The sequence below is a fragment of the Ornithorhynchus anatinus genome, chromosome X1 (genome assembly GCF_004115215.2).
Source record: "Ornithorhynchus anatinus isolate Pmale09 chromosome X1, mOrnAna1.pri.v4, whole genome shotgun sequence".
In the NCBI taxonomy this organism is placed as follows: domain Eukaryota; kingdom Metazoa; phylum Chordata; class Mammalia; order Monotremata; family Ornithorhynchidae; genus Ornithorhynchus; species Ornithorhynchus anatinus.
This window is the reverse complement of record NC_041749.1, coordinates 117,575,049-117,592,104: the sequence shown is the minus strand read 5'-3', so window position 1 is coordinate 117,592,104 and position 17,056 is coordinate 117,575,049. Positions and strand designations below refer to the sequence as shown.

At 50.6% G+C, this 17,056-nt stretch overlaps 1 protein-coding gene across 1 annotated transcript in view; it reads left to right on the top strand.

Annotated features, from left to right (window-relative positions):
• The window catches only part of FBN3 (fibrillin 3), a 100,402-nt gene that overhangs the window by 22,613 nt on the left and 60,733 nt on the right, over nt 1–17,056 (top strand). The window contains exons 5-6 of the mRNA XM_029051471.2: nt 7,277–7,372; nt 11,490–11,585. Of these exons, the coding sequence (XP_028907304.1) occupies nt 7,277–7,372; nt 11,490–11,585 (192 nt within the window). The remainder of the gene's footprint in view (nt 1–7,276; nt 7,373–11,489; nt 11,586–17,056) is intronic.

The window sequence follows — 17,056 nt, the reverse complement described above, 5'->3', positions numbered from 1 at the left end:
CTGTGGCATCCACTCTTGGGGAGACAGCCTTCATGCCATTTGTATGGTGCCTCTCTCCCGGAAACCAGATCTGGGAGTTCCTTGCTATTTGTGCAGTGCAGTCTGTGGATGGAGACCTCTCCCTCCATCCCAGCTTTTGTTCCTTTGTTTCTCCAGCATCGGACTTCCTATAGCATTTTCAGGTGGGAAGGAGTTAATCCTGAAGCTCTGGAGCCTAGTTATAACCCGATACCGATGGCCCCATGGCAGACTTCCTGTCTGTAGCTCCCTGATGGGAGGGAGACTTTCAATTTACTATCTGGAAGCTAAGGCAATTCCCAAGCAAGGTAATGGCCAGGATCCTCTTTCTGTCAGTTCTGGAAGATCAGCATCACATTTGGACTGATTCAGATCCTTAGCCCTCCCCTAGATTGCCCTGATTTTTGTCAGATGTAATCCTCCCTGGCTTCAGTAACTGTAGACCTAGGTTCCAAAAAGTACTCGAGTTCCCATCTCGTTTACTTTGCCGGTTATAAACGATGCCTTTTGTTATCGGTTCCTCTCAGAGAGCAAGTTCAGGGCTAAAAATAGTCATTAGAAATGCGAAAAACACCAGAACCATTGCAAATAGCCTTCTCCCCCCTCCCACCAGGGAAGACAGATTTAAAAAGCCAATTGTCACCGTTGTCCCTGACTGAAGGAGGGCTGACAAGATTGATGCTGGGGCGACATAAGAAAGGATTTCCCAACTGGGCTAGGGGCTGGAGGAGGAGAAATAGCTGACTGGGCTCTCTTCCTTTTACAAAGCACCAACACCTGTCGTGGATGTTTCAGGCTAGATGCTGGCAACCCCCAGCATGTGCCTCCCAGAGGTGTTACTCCAGGTTACTTGACCCATGGTATTCGCCTCTGGCAAGAGCTGAGTTGAACTATCTCCCCCTGAGCCAGCAGGGCTGGTTTCTGGGCGATCAGGAAGTGGGACTTCCAGGGATTGAGGCTTCTGGGGATCCAGGATGGGAGTCAGAGGTATGGGCAGGTCAGCAGGGCTCCTCCCCATTTCAACCCTTTCCCTCTCTGCCCAAAGGTGCAAATAGGGCAACTGACCCCAGAGGCCACTAGGAAAAAGGTGGGCTGCTTCTTTTCCTTCAACTCTGGGGCTCTTTGTGGTCCTTGTGATGCCCATTTAGCTATTTTCAGATCCCTACCCCTGGCCCCTACCATCCTCTTCAGTTGCCATGAGCACTACAGAAGCAGCAGCATGGCCTAAATGGAAAGAGCCTAGGCCTGGGAGTCAGAGGAGCTGGGTTCTAATCATAGCTCTACCACTTGCTTGCTGTGTGACCTTGGGCATGTCACTTAATTCTCTGTGCCTCAGTTCCCTCAACTGTAAAATGAAGATTAAATACCTATTCTCCTACTTAGATTATGAGCCTCATGTGGGACGGGCTGGACCGGATGATCTTGTTTCTACCCCAGTGCTTAGAACAGTTCCTGACACACAGTAAACACTTTAAATAATAATAATAATAATATGTATCCTAGTGGCAGCATGGGAGACATCAGAGGTTCCATGGAACCCCCCAAACCATATACAGCTTCTGAGGAGAGCTTTATGTATCGCACTTGCTCCCCTCTAACCCACAGTTTCCTGGGGACGGCACATCACAAAAATAAAATAAAACAAAAAAACCTTACCTGTACCTGGTTTAGGCATTTATCTGACTGGAGGTAGGGGGCTGGACAAGATGTCTTCTTGAAGTTCTTTCCTTTCCAGCTCTAGAGGGCTCTGATAGACAGCAACATTTATTAAGCATCTCTTTCTCTGATCCGTGCTGTACTGGGTATTGTGTTAATGAGCATTAAACACACAATCTGAGCTAGACCTGCCTGTTAGATCAAAAATATTAATTCAGTCAATCTGGGATAGACCTTTCTGTACTAAGCAGTGGGGTGTCATCAAGGTTGAACATAGTTCCTGTCCCACTTGGGGATCACCAGTCTAAGTTGGGGGGAAGGGGGATATAATTCCCATTTTACAGTTGAGGTAACTGAGGCACAGAGAAGTGAAGTGACTCGCTTAAGGACACACAGCAGACGTGGCAGAGCCAGAATTAGAACCCAGTTCTTCTGACTCCCAGACCCGCGTTCTTTCCATTAGGTCACACTGCTTCCCATATTTCATCCCTCTTCTTCCCCCGCATCTCTTTTTCCACTCCCATCCTGTGGCTCTAGGAGACCTCCATCCTCGTGTCTCCCCTGCACACCCCCCGGGCCTCATAACCCCAAATCCATTCCCCCTTTCTGCCCCACCCCGCACCTGTAACCAGATCCCCCAGCTTTTTTTATAAAGCACTTCCTTCTTCCTCCCTCACCCCACCCCTTCTCTGCCATGGGATCCCCTTTCAGCCCACTCCTCCCAAGACTCTCAAAGCCATAGGACCAGGGTAGTGATGGACTATTCTCAAGCCTCCTTCCCTGTCCGGCACCCTGCCCAGCCAATGCTGCGGTTTGGATGGTCCCAGGGAGCGGAGGGCTCTAAGGGATCCACACAGCAGGGAAGGGGCAGGGTGATGTCAACATTGCTGGGACTTTCAAAAGAAAAAAATCCATGAGGTGGGACCAGGAAGAGTCAACAGCTGGGGGCCGGGGAACATATGCTACCTGATGGGCCAGAATGTGAAAAAAGCATCATGCATGATGTGTCTTGTGTCATCATTTGGATGATATTCCAAATAACCAGACCTCGAGATCCAGGTGACTCTGCCACTTGTCTGCTGCGTGACCTCGGGCAAGTCACTTAACTTCTCTGGGTCACAGTTACTCCAGCTGTAAAATGGGATTAAGAATGTGAGCCCCATGTGGGACATGGACTGTTTCCAACCTGATTACCTTGAATCTATCCCAACGCTTAGAAGAGTACCTGGCATGTAGCACTTAACAAATACTAAGCGCCTAGTACAGTGATTTGCACACAGTAAGTGCTCAATAAACACGATTGAATGAATACCATAAAAAACCTACACATATGGCTTCAAACACTCTACGTCGGCACATAGCATGATGTTATTTCTTCATCCGGCCGCCATTTTTGTAGCAGTCCTCCCGATTCATCCAGAATTAGTCAGAACTGCTTCTCCAGGGGACCCTGACACACCCAATTGCTCCAGGGCCTTCGCCTCTCTCCCAGGTGATCCCTAGTGCTGCCACTGAGCCCCGCAGCCTGGCAACAGGAGCTGTTGCGCTGAAAATGAAAGTAGCCGTCATAAAAGTGTCTGAAATCAAATTTGTACCAGACGGGGGGAGACCAGCTGAAAATGGGACTCTCTGTTGTAAAACCGGATGAATGGCCACTCTATTCTCAAGTGAAATATGCCACGCTCTCGGGCACTTGCACACCCACCCAGAGACTGGGGCAGGGCCCCATTACCTCTTGAAGTCCCCCAACTCCCAGCTCTGGGATTGGAGTTAATGGAAGGAAAACCTGATCTCCATTCCCCTTCCCAGCTCAAATCAGGTCCGTTGAAGAGGAAAACCTGAGGAGGGGGTGGCTGAGGCCCATGGCAGGAAGCAGATACTAAAAGGCAGCTAGAGGGAGGTAAATCAAAGTCCGGAAACCACCTCTGGAGGCAGGCGTTGGATGACATGCTGAGAAGGTCTTTATTCCTGGGGTGGACCCCAGGGAGGGGGAGAGCAGCCATTTTGTGATACCTCAATCCACTCCGATCCTTCCATTCTAAGATGGCCGACCCTAGAGAGAGAAGAGCAGGCCAGAGGTGAGGCAGGGGAGAGAAACGTGGTGGTCTAGGCTTTGAAATCAGAAGACAGACTTCCAACAGGGGGATGTCTGCTGCTGAGAAGGGGCCTGAGCCTTTCTGGGATGAAGTTGATGGAATTAGGGCAAACTACAAGAGGAAAGAGTTGGGGGGGGACACAGCCCAATGGAACCCTCTCCTCTGGAGTGACTCAGCAATCTCCTCATCACTCTCTCTCTCTCTTGTGTGACAAGACTGAGACCAGGATGCTAGCAAGAGCTAGGCCTGCCGAGGAAATGTGCTGCCAGCCTCTCCTAGGGAAGAAGAGGGGCTGTGAGGTGAGGGCCAGTGTCCTCTGTTACTTTCATTCCTTCAATCATATTTATTGAGCGCTTACTGTGTGTAGAGCACTGTACTAAGTGCTTGGAATGTACAATTCGGCAACAGATAGAGACGATCCCTGCCCAACAACGGATTCACAGTCAGGAACGGGGGACTGGTCCAGCTGCCCCGGCAGGTAGCCAGCTTAGGGTGGGCCAGTTCACCCAGGTCCAGGTTGCCTTTCCTGTTCAGGTTGTAGAGGCAGTGGCACTGGGCCCAGGTGAAATGGGCCATGTCTCTGCCAGAGCCCCTGGTGACTGACAACTCTGGGTGCCCAGATCCATGAACCCTGAGGTTTTCAGGGTAACTGTAGCCTCCTTCCCCCTCTCTTCCCCGGCCCCTCCTCTCCTTTGTAAGAAGAAGTGAGATGTGGGCCCACCTGGGCAGCAGCAGCTCCCTCCCTCCCTCCGTGTCTCCATAATGCCATTAGCTGAGATGTGGATGCATATAATAATAATAATAATTATGGTACTTGCTAAGTGCTTACTATGTGCAGAGCATTGTACTAAGCACTTGTGAAAGTACAACGGAATTAGCAGATACGTTCCCTGTCCATAATGAGCTTACAGTCTAGAGGCGGAGACGGACATTAACATGAATAAATAGGTTACTTATAATATATAATTTAACACATGCCCTGTCCCACATGGAGCTCACAGTGTAAGTAGGAGAACAGGTATTCAATTCCCATTTTACAGATGAAGTTACTGAGACACAGAGAAGTGAAATGACTTAAGGTCACATAGCAGGGAAATGATGAAGCTAGGATTCATTCATTCATTTAATCGTATTTATTGAGCACTTACTATGTGCAGAGCACTGTACTCAGCGCTTGGAATGTGCAATTCAGCAACATAGAGAGACAATCCCTGCCCAACAACGGACTCACAGTCTAAACAGAATCCAGATCCTCTGACTCCCAGGCCCCGAACTCTTTCCATTAGTCCATGCTGCTTCCCAGACAAACTTTTTTTCTTCAGGTTTTTCAGGACCCAAATTGGTCCAAAAGAACCTAAAGCAGGAGCTAGACAGACCCCCAAATTTCTGGGCTGCCTCACCAAAATTGGGATGTCTGGTCCCTTGGACTTTTCCTCATACCCTCTCCTCTTCTCCCTCCTTTGTCACCAAGACAACTTTGAAGCTGCTTTGCTGGAGGAAGTCAGATGAAGAGATAAAGGCCTGGCAAGAGGGTCTCCATCATAGGGGATTTAATAATCTTGGTATTTATTAGGCATTTGCAAAGTTCCAAGTCCTGTGCTAAGTACTGGGGTAGACTCAAGATTATCAGATCAGATACTATTCCTGTCCCATAGGTGACTCACAAGTTGAAGCAGGAGGGAACCCAGGAATCTTAATCCCCCTTTTACAGATGAGGACATTGAGGCACAAAGAGGAAAGTGACTCACCCAAGGTCACACAGCAGGTCTGTAACAGAGCTGGGTATAGGGAAGTAGCAAGGTCTAGAGAAAGAGCACAGACCTAGAAGTCAGAGGGACCTGGGTTCTAATCCCAAACTTGTCTGCTGTGTGACCTTGGGCATTTCATTTAATGTCTATGCCTCAGTTACCTTATCTGTAAAATGGATATTAAGTCCTCCTCCCTCTGATTTAGATTGAGAGCCCCATATGGGTCGAGGACTGAATCCAACCAGACTATCTGTATCTCCCCCAATGCTTAGTACAATGCCTGGCACATGGTAAGTGCTTAGTAAGTACCACACAAAAAAGATCTGGGATTAGACTGTAAAATCCTTGTGTGCAGGTGTGCATCTCCCAACTCTGCTGTTTTGTACTTTCTCAAGTGTTTAGTCCACTGCTATGCATACAGTAAGCACAGAGTAATTGCCATGAGGTGGATTGTTTAGAACACAGGAAATTTGGGTATCTGGTCTCATTCTCTTTCTAGTAGGTCTCACTGCTTGGCTCTGAGAGAAGGGGAGTCCTCAAGTGCTTGTGGCACTACCAGCACATAAAGTTGGGACTCAGCTCTCAAACTGACCCGTTCTCTGGTATAGCCTTTTCTCCTTGTGGAAACCGTAGAAACCTTAGGTCCCCTGTTTCACTGGTTCCAGTTCTATGGGCCTTTGGGTACATTTCTATGTTTCTGTCAGTTGGGTTTGGGAAGGATCTCCTCTAACATGAGGGTTGCATTCGTACAGAACCCCATGATTGGGAAAACTCAGGCCACACCTGTTCGCGCTACTGTTTCTTCCAATCTGATAAATAGAGCAATCAGTAGCATTGATTGAGCACTTATTGAGGGCAGAATACTGTACTAAGCACACTTGGAAGAGTGCCATATAACAGAGTTGGCATTTGCTGCCCACCTGATGCCACGCTCTAGCTATACAGGCATGTGTTACTGGAAGAATGTTCCCTAACTCTGCCTTCCTGCCACCACATTCTAGCCATACAGCATCATGAAAATCTGTTCTCAGTTAGTGCTCGATCGATACCACTGATGAATTGATTGGGTCTATGTGTTTGAGTCCTGGGTCTCCCACCAGATTGTCAAGTCTCGGGTCTTCTCCTTCTGTCCCATTCATGCAACTACCACTAGTGTGTGTGTGTGTGTGTGTGTGTATGTCATCCTATCTCCCCCATCAGACTGTCAGCTCCTCAAGGGACCTTGGTTCAAACTGGTGACAGTGTGAGAAATAAAAATATAATATGCACATCATAAAAAAGGGAAAATATGACTGTGTATATTTCCATAGAATAAATAACAACAAATGACAACTAATATCCCTTTGGATTTTGTACACCTTTTACCTCTAAAGGTCCAAGCCCCTTTCCATGCATTAGCTCATTTGTACTCAGCTGGTCCCTGTGAGGCTGGGAAGGGCAGAAATTATTCTCCCTCAAGTTATAAATGGGAAAACAGAAGCCCAGAGAGGTTAAGCCACCCACCCAGAGTCACCCAGAGACTTAAGGGAGTTGGGACTAGAGCCCAGGCTTTGTACTGCTCTTAAAGTGAAGGGATAGAGGTGGGCAGAAGCAGAGCAGCCGGCTATGGAAGGGATGGAAGCCAGAACTTCCCTGCAGCTTGGCGACCGGAGGCTGGAGGCTCACTTTGTCCCCTCCCTGGTGCAGGCAGAGAATTCCTGACCAAAAGCTTGAGAGAGATTGTAACCTCTTCTAACTTTGCCCTCCTCCTCTCCCCAGTGCAAACCTGTAGTGTGAGATGTATGAATGGCGGCAGCTGCAGCGAAGAAGCCTGCCTGTGTCAGAAAGGCTTCACCGGGACATACTGTGGACAGCGTGAGTATTGGGATCTGGAGGGCTAACCTTTCATTCATTCAATAGTATTTATTGAGCGCTTACTATGTGCAGAACACTGTACTAAGCGCTTGGAATGTACAATTCGGCAACAGATAGAGACAATCCCTACCCATTGATGGGCTTACAGTCTAACCTGACCCTGGGCCATTGGTGTCTCCAGCCACCTCGGCTTGTAGGCCCTCATACCTGGACCTCCCTCTCCCACCACCGAGCCTGTGACCAAACATCCCTTCTTTTACATGGAATAGCATCCTTCCTCTTGTCTGCCCTCTCTAAATTTAGAGCACGACTCAAGGTCACTTCTTCCAGGAAGACTTCCCTGATTCTCCCTGTCCTGTCTCCAACCTTCAAGGATCACCGCCAACCCACTCTGTCCATTCCTATTACGGCTGGGTCTTCTCGGCTATATCGATGGGGACCGTCTTTGTGTCTGTCCTGCCTCCCCTTAGCAGACAGGGTTTTTCCTGAGGGCAGGGGCTGGATCTGTCCTCTAAGCTGGTGTCCTCAGCGCCTGGTACAGGGCTCTGCCCACTGTGGGCCTTCAGGCCTTATTGACCGATTGCTTCCAAGTTAGCCAGAAAGCCAATGCTGATTTTGCGCCTAGAGAAACAGTGTGGGATCAGCAGGCTGGTAGGTCTTTGAACCTATCTGCAAGCTTGTTTTAAAGGAAGGAGTGGGCAGAATACAGCCCCCGCAATTGGCTTACTCCAGCCAGACGATCCATTCCTGGGGGCGGCTGTCCTTCCGCCAGCAGCGGCTCTTACCTTGGCTCTAAGCCAGCCAGGCGGGCCATCAGCAACACTGCAGGCCACTGATATCGGGGTTATTGGGCGTGTAAGCTCACTGTGGGCAGGGAATGTGTCTGTTTATTGCTATATTGTACTCTCCCAAGCACTTAGTACCATGCGCTGCTCACAGTAAGAGCTCAATAAATATGATTGAATGAGGTTGCTCACTGAATCCGCGGCTGGCTTGGCACTTGGTAGAAGCCGCCGAGGGCCGAAATGCAGCAGCTTCTGCCTTTTAAGCACCCTACCCCACGTCATCCCACCAGCCGGGAGGAGTCTGTGCCGACTGCTGTCCACCTCAAAATCTGGGAGGGGCTATTAAGCCAATATAAATCAGCACCCTTGTAGAGGAAGGTCTGAGAGGAAATTGCAGCTGGAAACCCAGACAGGTAGGCCTCTGTGAAAGCTCCTGTAGAACGCACCAGTACAGGACCCCCTCCACCCCCTGTGGCCTGTTTGAAATTCTCCACATCTTTTCACAAGAGCAGGCTTCCGGACAGGAGCGGCCTCCAACCCACTGAACCTCATCTCTGTCTGAGGACAGGACCGAGGGCTATCCAGATAACAAGGTGCCCCCAGCATGTGGCTCTCCTCACAACCAAAAAGCCATTTTGAGGTGGCAGGAAACAGTCAGATCATCCCCAAGTGCTGGGGGCCTCAGATGAGCTCATGTTTTCATTCCTCCCTCAGTTTATTTTCCTATGGAGGCATACAATACAGGGCCTGGCTGGATACATCCTGTTTTCTTTCTCATTAATGAGATTAGGTCTGCAGAGCCCCTCGGAGTTGCCACTGCCGAGCTGCTGGATGGAAGGAAGGTCCTCAGTGTGGGAGGGGTGGTGGGATGCTTAGTGTGGCTTCTTTGCTGACCACCCCTGAATGTGTGAGATCAAGCAATCATATTTATTGAGTGCTTACTGTGTACAGGCCACTGTACTAAGCCCTTGAGAGAGTACAACACAACAATATAAGAGACACATTCCCTGCCCACAACAAACTTACAGTCTAGAGACTGGAGTGGGCAGGGCATGGACAGGGGGTGAGGGTGAGAGAGGTATTTTGGGAGGCCTTGAAGGGAAGCAGAAGCTAGCATCAGTGAATGCCACTGAGGCAAAATATACAATCACACATTTGCAAATGTGCCCGCATGAGCCATCTGAAAGTGTGGCAAGGGTGGCATTCTAGACTGTGAGCCCATTGTTGGGTGAGGATTGTCTCTGTTGCCGAATTGTATGTTCCAAGTGCATAGTACAGTGCTCTGCACACAGTAAGCGCTCAATAAGTATGATTGAATGAATTGAATGAATGAATTTGCTCAGGCATACCCCTGGGGGAGCAGGGGAACACAGTTACAGTGCCCCTAACTCTGCTGCAGTTCATGCAGGATTGGAGGAAGGCATGGCCAAAATGGGGATGGGGAGGGGGTTACCCACCCCTTGCTGGGCAGAGGTAAGAAAAAGCAGGAAGGAGGTGTTTGAGAGGGAGGAAGGTCCTTAGTCCAGTGCATTGCATCCATGGATGCTCAGTAAATATTACTACTGCTACTCGGACTCAGCCTGCATGCACGCACAACATTCATAAATACACACCACCATACACTTAGCCATGCATACACTATTCTGAGCCCACAGACTCATTTTCAGGAGCAGGAAGAACATTCCAGGCAGCGGGAATAGTAATAGTAGTTGTAATGAGAAGCAGCGTGGCTCAGTGGAAAGAGCCTGGGCTTCGGAGTCAGAGGTCATGGGTTCGACTCCCGGCTTTGCCACTTGTCAGCTGTGTGACTGTGGGCAAGTCACTTAACTTCTCTGTGCCTCAGTTACCTCATCTGTAAAATGGGGATTAACTGTGAGCCTCACATGGGACAACCTGATTACCCTGTATCTCCCTCAGCGCTTAGAACAGTGCTCTGCACATAGTAAGCGCTTAACAAATACCAACATTATTAATGAGTGCATTTATTAAGCATCCACTGGATGCAGTGCTCTATATGAAGCATTTGGGAAGTACAAAACAAGCGACACATGCCCTGCCCACACAGAGCTTACACTTTAACAGAGGGGCAGAGTGAGGAGATTTGTCTGGCCAAGTTTTGAGTACAAGGTGCTGGGAAAAGAGGGTTCCTAGATATGGGATGGGGGTGTTGGGGGTGTCTGTTGATAAGGAGCCTTGAAGCCCTTGGTCGGGCATTTTAATTGGATTTGAGCAGCAGTTGGAATCCGAGGAATTTTTTTATAGTTTTTATTTTTAGTTTTAATGGTATTTGTGAAGTGCTTACTATATGCCAGACACTGTACCAAGCACTAGGATAGATACAAGTTAATCAGGTTGGATGCAATCCCTGTCCCACACAGGGCTCATGGTCTTAATCCCCGTATTACAGATAGGTAACTGAGGCACAGAGAAGTGAAGTGACTTGCCCAAGGCCACACAGCAGACAAATGGCAGAGCTGAGATTAGAATCCAGAATGGAGAGGGATGTGATCCAATTGATGCTGGGGGAAGATCAGTGAATAGAATAGACTAGGGTGGGCAGAGGCTGGAGGTAGGGAGGCCAGCTGGGAGACTGTTGCTGTAATGCAGGCAGGAGGTTCAGTGTGGCCTGGTGGATTGAGCACAGGCCTGGGAATCAGAGGACCTGGGTTCTGATCCCAGCTCCACCACTTATCTGTGTGTGACCTTGAGCAAATCATGTAACTCCTCTGTGCCTCAATTAACCTCAACTGTAAAATGGGGATTAAGACTGTGAGCTCCATGTGGGACATGAACCGTGTCCAAACTGATTAACTCGTATCTACCCCAGCGCTTGGTCCTGGCATATAGTAAGCGTTTAACAAATACCATTAAAAAAAAGGCATGTTATGGCTGACTCTGCTGAAAGCGAGACTTCAAAACAGCAGCTGAGCTCTGGACATGGAACACAGGTTACGGGCATTGGGGAAAGGTCAAAGAGGCGGTTCGGGGAGGAAGATAAATTCAGCTTGTAAAGTCTCTGAGAGCAGGGATGATGTCTCATATCTAACATGGACCACACAGGTCTTTGCTCACTGGGAATTTAGTGGGACTGGTTGAGGATGTATTTAGCCCCCAAACGGGATGGGGTTGCAAATTCGTCTACAGAGTCTGGGGAGAGTTGGGGACTGCAAGTGCCCTTCGAGGAGGAGTTAATCCCTAGACCTGCTAAGGCTTCAAAGGGGCAGGTTGCTTGTACATCAAGAAAACTGTCTCCCTTGGGGCTTCCCAAGCAAATCCCCACTGGAGAGGCCAGGGCTCTTACAGGCATGTCCTATTTTCCTCCTGTTTCCCAGCCGTCTGTGAAAATGGCTGCCAGAACGGGGGTCGCTGCATTGGCCCCAACCGCTGTGCCTGCGTCTATGGCTTCACCGGGCCCCAGTGTGAGAGAGGTAAGACCGGTCTCGAGACCTGGAACGGAGGCACGTGCGTGCATGTGCGTGTGAGTGTGCGGAGGAGGGGTCAGGGCTAGAATGTGCTTTGGGTCTCCTGGCTGGCTCGTGGGGTCTCTCGGGGCTGATAAAATGAGGCCAGAATGAGAGGCGGGGGTGAATGTGGATTTGCAGATAACAAAACAAAAATGCCTCTGCCTCCCTTCCCCACCTCTCTACCTCTCTACTCCCATTCTCCTACCCCACCCAACTTCCCACCACCTTCCACTCTCTTACCCCCCTCCATCTCCCCTCTACCACACCCCTCTCATCTCTCCCACCCCACCACTCTCCTACCTCTGACCGACCTCCATTTCCACTCACCCGCTCCGCCAACACACAGAGACTTTTCCCCATCTTCCCTCCTGCTCTCTCCCATGGGGCAGATTCCCGCCTGGTGGGGTGTGGGGGTATGTAGCTCTTCCCAGCTCTGGAGGGCGCTCTGGCTCCATCTCAACCCACTCCTGCCTTTTGCTGCCACTTAAAAAAACCCCGAGACCCAGATTCCTGGAAATCTGCTCTCCTCCCCCCCGCACCCGAGATAGGATTAGTAGTGCGGCTTCGCAGGGATCGGAGCCAAAGTCAAGCCTCAGTGCTGCGCTGCTGCTGCTCCAGCCTCTCCTGCCTGGGCAGTGATCCATGAGATACTCTCTAGCTCTCGGCCATCCCAGCTCTCTGTTGGCCTGTCAGAGCTAGGGGGTCCCCCAGACCCAACGCCGCCAGGGGCCCCGTGGGATTCGGGTTTAGAGGCCAGTGGTGGGGGTGGGTGGGGGGATGGGCAGGGGGCTTTAGATCGTGTTACACTCTAGCTCTACAATGGCCCAACCCCCACCCCAACTCCCTCTCCCGGGCCCAGCCCCAAACCCGGCCTTCCGGGACCCCGGAGCCTCTTGACAGATTACCCTCTTCCCTCTGGGGGGCTCATAGGTCTATGAGAACGAGACTGTTTATGAAAAGAATCTGGAAAATGTGGAAAGGAAGTGATCTCTGGAAAAGGAGAGGAGGGGAGGTTTAAAAAAAAACCACTGATTTTTGCAGTTTTTGGAGACGACTGGTAATGTATGAAAATTCTTTAAATAAAGAGAGCGTTTTTAACAAAGCCCAGGAGGGTTGGCGGGGGCCAGACGTGCACTAGGGAGACAAAACAACGTCTTCAGCTGTGTACACAAGCATCCCCAGCCAAGACAAACAGCATTTGCCGGGTGAAGGGATGGAAGTTTGCTGGACATTCCTGTGACCTCCTGTGGGGTGGGTGTTGGGGGGGGGGCGGTGGTAAACCCAGTGTTAGATTTTGATGGTGACACACACAGCTCTGTGGGTGGGTCCCTCAGCCTGTGCCTGCAGAGGCCAGCTCAGTCTGAAAGGGAGTATCCCCCTCATGCACTTCCCCCTTCTCTGACGAACAGACGCTGAGCCGGGCACCTGGGGAGAGCTGGGACCAAGCCTAATTTGGATCCACGGTTGAGTTGGATTTCCCCAGATGGCCCCCAGCCAGGCTTTCCATAGTAGATTCCCCATTCAGGCCCTCAGAAATCTCAGGGTCAGAGCCATGGGAGAGTATGATAAAACCTATCCACCTCTTCCATCGGCGCATCAGTTGTGCAGTGGCTCTACTGGATCAGAGAAAGAAGTTGAATTCAGGCCTGGAGTGGGAGGACAGATGGGCTGGTAGAGGGAGATAAGTGACTTAAGAATGGAAGAGGCCGAGATACATATACATATCCCGAGGAATATCACTGCCTCTTCCTGGGCCGTTTCCTGAATCTGTCTGTCCTCCTTGAATCTGGGATCCCTGACTTGGAAGGGTATTCAAGAGGTCATCTGGTCCGGCTCCCAGCCTCCAGCCCAGTTAAAGCAGATATGAGTCTGCTTAAGGTTTCAAGATATCCAGGGTCCCCCACACCCTCTCTTGGTTACTTGCTGAATCTTCTGGGTGGCCCTCAAGTTCTTCTTTCTGCCGAACTCAACTCTTTCCTACTGCAGTTTCAACCCATTTCCTCCTATGTGGTCCTCCATGAACAGGGAGAACAGCTTGTCAGGGTGCTCCCCAGAACAGTCTGTAGAAACTGGCCAAGTTATTCAATGTCCCTCTTCTCTCTCTCTCTGTGCTTTTCTACAAGAGCTCCCTCCTGCCCTGCCAGTCTCTCTCCCTCCCTCTCTCCCTATTGCTGATCCCATCTCTCTCCCCAAAATGCCCTCGGGAAGGACCCTAGACTTGGACCCTAAGGGGCTCCCAGGTGAAGGGAAGGCGAGAACAGGAAACAGGAAACTGGCAAACTCAAGCAGGAAGCCCTCCCCCAAACTGAGAGCCTCTCCAGCTGCCAATTCCCATTCTCTGAGGGGTTTCCCTGCCCCTAGAATGATCAGCCCCAGAAACCGAGGAAGCAGACTTTTCCTTCCTGCCAAAAATCAAAACCAGTGAAGCCCAGGATGATGTGGGAGCTGAGGACATGGTTCACTCCCAAGAGTCACCCTGTTCAGAGAAGCAGCCCTGGCCTCCCCTCTGCCACTTTCATTCATTCATTCATGCAATTGTATTTATTGAGCACTTACTGTGTGCCGAGCACTGTACTAAGCGCTTGGAATGTACAGTTTGGCAACAGATAGAGACAATCCCTGCCCAATAAAAGGCTCAGCTGTCCACCTCACCCAGGTCCTTTCACTCCCCTCAGCTTTCCTATTGTCCCCTCTGCTTCCCTTCCCTCCCTCCTGCTGCCCAGGACACTGCAATGCCAATCCAAGAATGTCAGAAAGAAGTCATGTGAACAGACCCGGGCTTGAGGCCCCATGTTCCCTGCAGACTGGCACCTCCCCCTAGCCCCAAGTCTGGTCTCCTTGGAGGGATGGATAGGTTTCCTGGAAATCTGGGGCGGTTACCAAGCTGGCTAACTGGGAGAAGCAGAGCAGCTTTTCACTCTTGGGACTTCAGAGCTCCTGGATAGCCACCTTGCTCTCAGCTCCTCCCCTGTACCCCAGTCCCTCTGACCAACTTCTGTCCAGAGGTTTTAGCTGTTCACCTGCTTGGAGGCAGGGGACTGGACTTGGGGACCACTTGTGATCCCTTCCCGCCTTAGGGGGTCTGGGATTCCTCCTGGAATCTTCCATTCCCCCCCACCCACTGGGAATCCCCTTTCTGAGAAGAGAGAGGATAGTGGGGGCTCTGTGTCCACCATATGGGGATGATTCAACCCCAAGAGAGAGGCCTCTGGACCCCCTTGGTGCTCTGAGTGCCTGGAGAGGTACTTCAGAAGGGGCCCAAATTCTCTTCCTCCTCCTCCTCCTCCTCCTCGTCCTCCTCCTCTTCCTACTGGGACTGTGGAGGGCCCCAGACAAAAGCCTTGTTTATTGTGAGAAGGAATTTGATTAGCATGGAGGAAACCTGCTTTGCCTTTTTCTCTTCTTTCTCCCCATTGAACAAGGAAAACATTCATCTCGACCGGGCCTCTCCCACAAGGGGCTTCTGGCAACTCTGCAAGGGAAACATACGGTCTGAGTTGTGCGCGGCTGTTTTAGACATTACTGGCAAGGGGTGGAGGGGCGGGGGGCGTCTGAAAGGGCCTTTTCTTTGAGGGCCTCAGAGGATCTGGCTAGAATGGGGGCAGGGGAGCAGCCTCAGGATGGCCCCACTTCTCCCTCCCCCCTCTTTCCCCACGTCCCTCACCTCACTGGCCTCCTTCTCCTCCTCCCCCCTCTCGGGGCACCCGGGGCAGCTTGGCCTGGTCACTCTCCTTGAACCCCTCAGGAGGGTGATGGGTAATTGGGCCACTCCTGCTTGGCCCCTTGGCCCCTCTCGTGGAACAGGATTAGAGAAGTGGTGTGTGAATCTTTGTCATGCCTGTGGCTTTCCCGGGTGGGAGCAAACTTCCCCTCCCATCCTCCCTCCCTCCCTGATTCTGCCTGTCAGGGGCTCCCCCACTCAGAAGTTCATTCATTCATTCATTCATTCATTCAATCATTTATTGAGTGCTTACTATGTGCAAAGCCCTGTACTAAGCACTTTGGGGAGTACAATATAACAATAAGCAGAAACATTCCCTACCCACAACAAGATTGCAATTTAGAGGGGGAGGCAGACAAGAAAAAAAGAGAGGGAGAAAGAAAGAGAAAGAAAGAAAAGAAAGAAATTACAAAGTCATCCAGTTTTCAGCATGTGGTACTCATACCCCTAGTGGCCCTCCCCCACTAGGAGTCACATCCCAGGGACATAAGAAGGAAGCAAACTGACAGGCAGCTGCTGGTAGCTTTTCCCTTTAGTGACCCACTTTTTGCCATGTACCCAAATGATTGGTCTTTCACATCGGCCTGTCTCTGAGTTCTCTCCCAGGCCCCTTAGGTCAACTTCTTCCCTAAGAGAGATGAGGACAATCTGCTGGCCAACCTGTTTGTAGCAGGTGACGGTGGCTTCTGTAAGAATAAGAAATAGGGGAATGGGGATGATTGCTCAGTCCCCAGGACTGGGAATGTTGGTGCTGGTTTTAACAGGGCCAAAAAAGTGCCTCCCTGCTCTATGTCTAATCTACCCTTCTCCTGAGTTGGTCCGGTGGACCCAGAGTGGAAGCAGCATGGTCTAGTGGATAGAGCATGGGCCTAGGAGTCAGAAGGGCCTGGGTTCTAATTTCGGCTCTGCCCCATGTCTGCTGTGTGACCTTGGGCAAATCACTTCACTTCTCTGGGCCTCACTTATCTGTAAAATGGCGATTAAGAGTGTGAGCCCCTTGTGGGACAGGGACTGTGTCCAACCCAATTTGCTCATATCTACCCCAGCGCTTAGAACAATGCTTGGCACATAGTGTTTAACAAGTACCATAATTATTATAAATATTAAAGCTGGGAGTGGGAGCATATTTGGGAGCAATCTTAAAGACCCCCCCCCCACCACGAAGAAGATGCCATTCCCTTCCGGCCTAGCTCTGGGGCTGGGCCCAGTAATCCCAAGGCCCTTCAGGGACCACACCAGTCACTTAAGGAGTAGAAACCAGTGAAGTCCATACTGCAAAGTTTGGACTGGTGGGGCTGCCAGAGCAGGCTTCAGATATCCTCTCCCTCTCTGGGCCTTGGGCCAGATCTTAGACTCGGGAGCAGCAGCCTGGACTAGTGGAAAGACCCCGGGCCTGGGAGTCAGGGGACCTGGATTCTAATCTTGGCTTCGCCATTGGCCTGCTGTGTTACCTTGGGCAAGTCACTTCACTTCTCTGGGCCTCCATCTCCTCATCTGTAAAGTGGGCATAAAATCCCTATTTTCCCTCCCCTTTAAACCGTGAGCCCCATGTGGGACAGGGACTGTGTCTGACCTGATTATCTTGTATCAAGTGCTTAGTAAGCGCTCAACCAATACCACAGAGATTATTATTATGGTTATTATTCAGGCTGTTTCCCAACCATCCCAATGTGCTGTCCCTCTTTCAAGTTCCCACAGGTCCCCACCAGAAGCA